Raw genomic sequence first — 8847 nt, forward strand, 5'->3', positions numbered from 1 at the left:
TCCAGTAAATCTTCATGTTTTAAATCTTGATTTTATAAAAATTAATTGGGATAATTAGAAGTCGCTATAACATGGACACAAGCAAACCTTGTGCCAATTATTGTTCAAAATCCAAGATTTCAAACCAAATATCCTAAATATACGATAAACAACCAGGCATTTAAAAGACATGATAACACGAAGCTCTTATTATTCGAGTACTCTTGTACAAGTAATACTCTGCATCCTAGCCCTTAATTTCTAACCATTGAAATGACCAAGTTGGTGTACTTGGTTCCAGTCTTTGACAAATAACCCTCCACCAGGTCTCCATACCTTTGAAATAATTCGTCCATTATGTCCTTCCCAAAATGAGATTCCAGCATCGACTCCACAACGGCTCTGATTGTCTTGGCCACCCTCTGTCCACGTGATGCTGGACCAGATGTGGTGTCCACATCGTCGACACCTCCATCCCAGTCAATTTCAAAGGTTTCGAGCCGATTGACACTGAAAGAACCATCCTTCTCAATCTCTGATCTCACTTCTTCCACACATGGACCATAGTAGGGGGCGTTAAAGGAATCGACCTTTTCTTCCTCGACGAGCCCCTGTAGTCAACGCCAAAATTAAAACAAACGCTAGCTTGAACTTTATATATATATATATATAAAAGAATGTTGTGGTTCCATTCCCAAGTTGGTTATGCATTTTGTGCTGGCATAAATAAACTGTTATACACCGACTTTATTCGTTTAATTAGATGCTTATCCCAAATGGAAAACATCACGGCAACAAGAATTTAGTCAACTGAAACATAAAGTTAGGCTTGGTATCTATAAAGCCATTTTCTCTAGAGCTACGAATATATGAGAAAAGTTTTGGGAGGCATTATCCTCTAATACTTGGATTTCTATAGAAAACGTCATCAGCTAAAATAATCACTATTTAAAATTTCTGTCGAAGTCAACATAATGAAGCGATATGTCAAGGAGTAAAACTATTCTATATCTGTTCTTTTAATAAAGTAGTACTTATTCTATTTGTTTTTTTTTTTTAAGAATACTATTATTAAGATTTATGTTTTCATATTCGATTGTAACTAATTAGCCCTTGTGTAGTTTTTTCATCACAATTAAGTTTTTTTTTCTAAATTATACTTATTTTTCTGTAAATTTTCTAATTTTACCTACCACATATAAAATTAAAAATGCATTAATTAAAAAAATTAACAATTTTTTTAAAAGAACATTTAATTTTGGTCGAGGAACTAACTTATGCTTTTAAATATAGAGTTATTCATTTATAAAATTATCAAAAATGCAAGGACAAACTTATAATTTACTCCGTTAAGTGAAATAAATTTAAAATTATTGAATAAACTATTTTCAATAAAGGTATGAAATGAAATCAAGCTAGGTTGAAAATGTGCAGATTTACTCAAGGAATTACTTAAATGTAAAATTGTAAGCAAATATACAAGATCAAATTAAAGCATTACGAAATTAATCACCTCTGAAACCAGGCTCATTAGTGCCTGTGCTAAGAGCTCCCACTGGTAGCAACTATCGTCCGTGGTGGGATCGATAGATCTCCTGCCCATGAATGACAAGAGCATGCAGCCTCCGGGAACTATTTCTTTCGAACGTAATTTTAGAAACGACGAAAAGTCTTTTTGAAACTGCAATGAATATGCTTCCAACACGCAAAGCGAGCTTGACTTTGATATATAAATCTTGCCCTTGTTCATGGCCGTCCTCGCGTTGCTCACTAGACCAGCCGGAACCTGTTCATATATTGCTATCTTTTTTAAATTAAGCATTCTTGGGTAATTAGAATGGAAACTAGAAGATTAATTGATTTAAAATATTAAGATTTACAGTTTTATAATAAATTTAAGATTTAGAATCTTATATAAATTTTGTCCTAAAACACATATTTTAAAAAAAAAATGATATCTAAAATTTGTAAGTTAGCTAGACCCGTAACTCTATCCAATAAGAAATATTTATATCATTTTCTCTCTCTCTCTTGATTTTCAAAGCAATGCCCATCGATGATCGAACATATTTCGTCAAGGAATAAACCACGCTGTCTTGATATAATACACCAGCCATGTATTTGGAAGAGGCCGGTGCCACATCATTGAAGTTACTTGCTTGGCCAAAATATTTCAACATGTTTTTTTAATGAGACTATGATTTTATGGCCACTTAAATTATGGGATGAAGAAATCAATAAGTATGTGGTCCCTGTGTACTACGTGTTTCCATATGTGTTTGATTATATTTGAAAAATATATTTATCTTACAAAAATATTAAATTGATTTTTTTTAGTATTTTTAATAATTTTTATGTACTGAAATAAAAAAAAATAAAAAAATTTTAATGTGTTTAAAAATAAAAATTTCTTTAAAAAAATATCACACACCATAATAGCTAGCAAACATATTTAATTTTAACAAAGGATTGGTGCCGTCTCTTTTTTTAGTTAACAAACATATCCTAACTCTCCTAACGCGCACACACTCATTATGTTTTTATATTTATAGACAGCTTTTAACTATTATATTTGTAAAATAGTTTTAAAATGAATTTTTATTTTTAAAACAAGGATATGTCCCTTTTTTCTAATTTTCTTGATCTTTCCTTTCACGAAAACTACTTGCTTCGATTAGCTTTTCATTAAAAAATAACTTCAAAATATAAAAAAAAAATATTTTTTCTTTTAACAGATAAAATTGTGCAGTACGAGGTTAGGTGAATTTAATTGCACTTGCAATTATTCTCTAAGCCACCGAAAAAGCTCAAAGGCAATATATAAAGAAGGGAAATCATTGGACTGCTTGTGACAAAAGGGAAGGGAAAGGGATTGGGAAAATTATACCCTCCAGATATAATTTGTTTTTTTGTTTGGGTAGAAAAGAGAATGAAAGATCATAAATATTGAATATAATTAAGTTAATATCATAAATATTATAAAGTTATTTTCTTCCCCACAATCCCAGCCCGCTCTCTTCACTTCTCCTCCATTCACCTCCTTTCTAAACAAACGGCAAGCACAAATTAAGATAAACAATAAAATACAAGACCATGCGATGCGAGCCTAATTGTTAGTAGGAGAATAGGGTGGCTTACGCGAAACCATCCCTGTGTTTGCTCACTGATTGTCCCTACATGAACTTGATTATGATGATATAGTCTACATGTCTGTCGTACAAACCTGCGAGAGCCAGTGAAGACTAGAAGAAGAGCGCACAAAATGCAAGCTCCTGCTAGGAAACAATCTACCATAGAAAGAACCCGGCGTTGCTGATACAAAGCATGGCCCGAAATCGGGACCCTTTTCTTCCTTTAATTTATCATAGAAAGCTGGCAAGGATCCAAAAATAAAATTGAAGTCATTATAAGGAAGATCATTCAGGAAGACCTTAAGTTCTGGTGTTGGACGCCCCAACTCTATGCATTTGGCATAGATGATATCAGTAATTTCGGAGATCACTGACAACGAGTTAGGTCCAGAGGAGCAACCCAGGTCTGCAATACCCATGATGTCAGGGATATTGCTGCACAACATTTGCATTATAGCCTCCTCACTGATTCGCTTTCCTAGAGATATTATCTTGCTCTGCAAAATTAAACAATTATAAGAGCCCCGAGGGTAGCATATATTGACTGCACTTTTGTGATCGTCAAGACTAAAAAGAAAAAAAGCAGCTTCGTGCCATGGATAAACCTCGAGAAATTGTTCCAAACCATGTGCATATTAAAACCTTATCTTTTAACTTGGCATCGCTTACATCTAGACTATGGGAGCAAGCAAACATGTATACGTGCACGTATTGTTAAATATAAGAATAAATAAAAGGAAAAGGGGATGCAAACCTGCACTTTCGAGTTTTTTGCATAACTATTTTCATCATCTCCTTTGTTCATGTGAAGCACTTGCATTACTTCCATCTTTATGCTCTCTCTTCAGCTAAAACTGCCAAGTGATGAAGTGTTTCAGACATTCATGTTGTATATATAGAGGCAGGCAAGGAATCTAGAGCTGAAAAGCTAACGGTTCAAAATAAATAAATTTTACCCGACCTCCCTTTCAAACGTAATGTAAAACAGAACCGAGTCAAGATTAACAAAACCACCACCGCTGTCCTAGTAAAACAAAGGGCCACTTTTAAAGAGATATCCAACCGGATGTTGAATTGGAGCCACTAAAGAAACATCTAGAGTAAACTATATTAGTACGTAACTTCTTATTCCATATAAATATTAATTATTTATATTAAAAAAATTAATAATTATGTAATTATATATGGTGTCAATAAATTACTATAATTGGATTGAAATTATAATTATTAATAGTTGATTTTGTAAGATATAAAAGGAAAGAGATTAGGGTGTTTCATTCAAATTGATAAATTAACCTAGAGTAAACTATATTAGTACGTAACTTCTTATTCCATACAAATGTTAATTATTTATATTAAAAAAATAAATTTTTAATATTTATGTAATTATATATGGTGTCAATAAATTACTATAATTGGATTGAAATTATAATTATTAATAGTTGATTTTGTAAGATAAGAAGGAAAGAGATTAGGGTGTTTCATTCAAATTGATAAATTAACCTAGAGTAAACTATATTAGTACGTAACTTCTTATTCCATACAAATATTAATTATTTATATTAAAAAAAGAAATTTTTAATATTTATGTAATTATATATGGTGTCAATAAATTACTATAATTGGATTGAAATTATAATTATTAATAGTTGATTTTGTAGGATATAGAAGGAAAGAGATTAGGGTGTTTCATTCAAATTGATAAATTAACCTAGAGTAAACTATATTAGTATGTAACTTCTCATTCCTTACAAATGTTAATTATTTATATTAAAAAAAAAGAAATTTTTAATATTTATGTAATTATGGTGTCAATAAATTACTATAATTGTACTGAAATTACAATTATTAATAACTGATTTTGTAGGATATAAAAGGAAAGAGATTAGGGTGTTTTAATCAAATTGATAAATTAATTATTTCAGCCACGCTTCACCCAGGTATTATAAATTGTTTTCAACTCAAAAACTAAATATACAAGCTTTTCCAAAGCTTTTTTTAAACAAAAAAAATTATAATTATAAATCAAAAAACTTATACATTAACTTAATTAAATAAATTGAGAATTGTCTATATCAATAAATATATAAAAAAATCATTAATAATAACTAATAATTAATATATTTAGTCTCACAACATAAATCATGTATCTATTTATATTTAATAACTTTTATTTATTAAAATTAATTTTTTTATTTAATCAAATAATCTTTTACAATTAATAAGCAATGATGAAATTCTCACCTCATTTTTTAAATTGCCTCCCATTCTATCCGTCTTCCTGACCCTATCCTTTATTTTTTAATCTTGTTATTTCTCAATAAATTAACTTAAATTGAACATAAATTTAGGTTTATAAAAGTATAATTAAAAAAATTAAGAGACAAAAAAATATAAAGCTTTGTCATAATACACAATCATCCATATCTGGATGAATAGTGGCTTGGTGAACAATATTTTTACCACCTTTATATGTTTTTTTAATTATCATTTAGTCCCTTTGTTTTTGGAGAAATAATTATTAATTAGTTAATCCTTTTGGTTTATAAAACCTCCTAATGTACCCTTATACATTATATATGTTTATAACTTCAGGTATTTATGAATATAGTAGAAGTTGCTTTTTAAAATAATATTTTTTTTATGTTTTAAAATTTATTTTTAACATCTACATATCAAAACAATTTAAAAATACTAAAAAAATTAATTTAAAATAAAAAATTTTAATTTTAATAAAAATGCATTTAAAATAAAAAAATTTTAATTTTAATAAAAATACATATTGAACTTCAATGTTAAATGGACAACAACTGAGGATTGAGTTGCTGTAAATTTAGTTGTTTCTCTTTCTAAAATACTCTTTTGGCTATATATTTATGGAAAATTTATTGAAACAAACCCTAAAAAACTAAGAGCGTTTTTCATGAATTAACAATTATACATGGTCAAGGAAACCAAAAAACTAAGTTATTATATCATTAAAACCATGGGGATTAGATTATTATATTATTATTTAATCTAAAAAATTTATAATACGCTTATGAGACCAATAAAAGTGCATTATATTCGGATATCTTACTAGTGTACGTAGAATCATGAAGTGGTTAAGAAAAATTCCTTCCTCTAAATGCATTGACATATTGAATTTGGATTTTGGCATTAATATTTAGATAAATTCCTTCCTCTAAATGCATTAGACTAAAATGGAGGATATGTATTGAAGATCGTCTAAAAAATATTTAATTTTATGGTACCACAAAATAGTTTGAAAACAAAATACAATCTTATCTTATCCTTTATTATTGTTATCTTAGAATGAATTCTGATCGATTAGTAGAATAATAACAGGGATCTTTAAAAATCTCTAATAAATACTTGAATAGAATAATAAATTAGCGATATATAGCTAGGCCATTATACTAAAAACCACTAAAGCAATTGGATATGTAGAATTGGTCACAACCTAAAATTTTAAATATATTTGGCTCATTTAAAAATATATATTATTATGTTTCAAAAATTAGTCTTTCTAGAATGGTTAATTTTTTATATGATAATTTCATGTCATTTTTTAAATATATTGTAAACAATGAGGATATTTTTATAACAATATGAAACTTTATTTTCCTAGCATATTAAATTTACCTTTGTTGAACGTTTGTAATGTGTGTGTAAATGGATTGTTTAGCATTTATTTATAATTTAAATAAAAAATATCTATTGTTAAGAGAACTTAATTAGCTTCTTTGAACTATCTTTGGATAAACTTTATTACATTGAAACCATTTTTTTATAGAAAATCTGGAGACCTATAGACCTTCACAAGAAATTTATACCGCCCAAAAATCAGGACATGTGGAACTTTCGAAGAGAACCTGGTATGCTGAAGCCATTTCGTTCCACACAAATTTAAGTGGAGGAAGAACAGGCCACGAATCATAGCTTTGAATAATGTGGATTTAATTAATTATGCTGGCGTTAAATGCAAACCGACAACGTGGTGACCACCTTGTACTCCATTTTACCTCACCAAACGACTCCCAAGCAAATCGTGTCCCATGATTGACCTCGATGGGAGTGATGATGTTACAGGTGCAGAGGTTTAAGGTACGTAGGAATAGATAAAAGTATTTTGATAGGTTAGTACATTTTAAAAAATAAAATTGTAAAATAACAAAGGCATAAAAATATTTAGGGAATTAGTATAATAAGAGTGTTATTATTGGTATTCGTGACATGGAAGTAGCAGATATTACCTACGATTTTTTATTGCATATGTTATCTACGACATGGAGTTGCAGATGTCAGTGGCAGCTAGAGGGTCGCATATGGTATTTTTGCCTCCTCTAGGAGCATTTTTAACGAGAGAATTAAATAAAAAGTTAAATATTAAAAATTATATTTTTTGTTTTTAATATATACATTATTATATTAATTTTGGTCTCCCCTATAAAATGAACCCAGTTCCGCCCCTACAGATGTCAGTGGCAGCTAGAGGGTCGCATATGGTATTTTTGCCTCCTCTAGGAGCATTTTTAACGAGAGAATTAAATAAAAAGTTAAATATTAAAAATTATATTTTTTGTTTTTATTTTTTATTTTATTATGTGAAGCAAATAAATAATTATTTTAACTATTTATCATGTAAAGAGTCATTTCTACATTTCTTTATAGAAAAGATAAAAAGAAATAATAGTTGGCAAACAGTTATTTTTATAGTCGTTGGCCAATAGCTCAATTTCTCACTTCAACGCCTGAGGTAGACGATATCTTAATATACAGGTGTTTGTATAATTCAATTATTTTATATTTTTACTTATAGTATTTACGTGAAAGTTTACTGTTATTGTTTAACTTCGAACTGTTATTATCCAATTTGCATTTATTATCGCCTGACTTTGAATTGTTATTATCTAACTTTGAATTGTTACTGTCCAATTTCCAACTGTTATTATCTGAATACTTATCAAATTTTTAACTATATCTAAAGTTCTAAAACATAAAAGATATCTAAATTAATTATATAATTATATTAAAATTAATTTAACATAAAAAATTTTAAAATATAATTGGCTTTTCTAAGTAGCTTTTTTACTATTGAAATGCATATAATCAAAAAAACTATATTTACATTATTCAAAAAACCATCTTCTTCATTTGGCTCTTTAATATAACATTTTTCATTAGAGATACTCCAATAAAGATATTATGGGGTAAGTTATTTTGTCATCAATTCCTTGTCTAAAAAACAATAATTAGTATAATAAAAAATAACTAGTTTTTTTATAATTAAAACACAATTCATATATACATAACATATTACATATTCAATCGTAAATAAAAAATTTAGACAACTGATTAACATAATATAATATTTTATTAAAAAATAAACAAACTTCATATCTATTCATAATTCTCATATCATATAATAATATGCAACTATATCTAATAATCTTCCCAACTTATAAAAGGGCCTAAAGAACTCGTTGAAAAGCCTGAAGCACTTGTGTACGAGGCTAAAACATCATCATAGCTCGTCCATCTCGAGGACGGTTTTGAAATATCCATATAGATGTGAGGAGAACCTATAACATATCTCATGAATGAACTTGAGTTGCTATTGAATAAGTTTGGAATGCTCTTGGATGGACCAACATCCCTAATACTTTTATAATAATCAATCTCATTTTTTGTTAATGCTATTTAAAAACACTCAACATTATCTAAGTAATTTCAA

At 28.4% G+C, this 8847-nt stretch overlaps 1 protein-coding gene across 1 annotated transcript; it reads right to left on the reverse strand.

Moving 5' to 3' along the window:
- Nucleotides 1–3962, reverse strand: JMT (jasmonic acid carboxyl methyltransferase). The gene is made up of 4 exons (XM_011050488.1): nucleotides 3865–3962; nucleotides 3203–3607; nucleotides 1493–1765; nucleotides 1–590 (listed from the first exon to the last, which is right to left on the reverse strand). The coding sequence occupies exons 1-4, from the start codon at nucleotides 3937–3939 to the stop codon at nucleotides 234–236; spliced, it is 1110 nt and encodes a 369-aa protein (XP_011048790.1). The 5' UTR covers nucleotides 3940–3962; the 3' UTR covers nucleotides 1–233.
- Between the last annotated feature and the right edge of the window lie 4885 nt (nucleotides 3963–8847).

This window comes from Populus euphratica, unplaced genomic scaffold, assembly GCF_000495115.2.
Source record: "Populus euphratica unplaced genomic scaffold, PopEup_1.0 scaffold217.1, whole genome shotgun sequence".
NCBI classification, from domain to species: domain Eukaryota; kingdom Viridiplantae; phylum Streptophyta; class Magnoliopsida; order Malpighiales; family Salicaceae; genus Populus; species Populus euphratica.

Coding starts and splice junctions, on each gene's coding strand:
- JMT (XM_011050488.1), bottom strand. CDS start 3,939: ATGGAAGTAATGCAAGTGCTTCACATGAACAAAGGAGATGATGAAAAT. Junction 1,766..3,202: donor GTCTTCACTGGCTCTCGCAG/GTTTGTACGACA, acceptor ATATATGAACAG/GTTCCGGCTGGTCTAGTGAG. Junction 591..1,492: donor TAATGAGCCTGGTTTCAGAG/GTGATTAATTTC, acceptor CGTTGACTACAG/GGGCTCGTCGAGGAAGAAAA.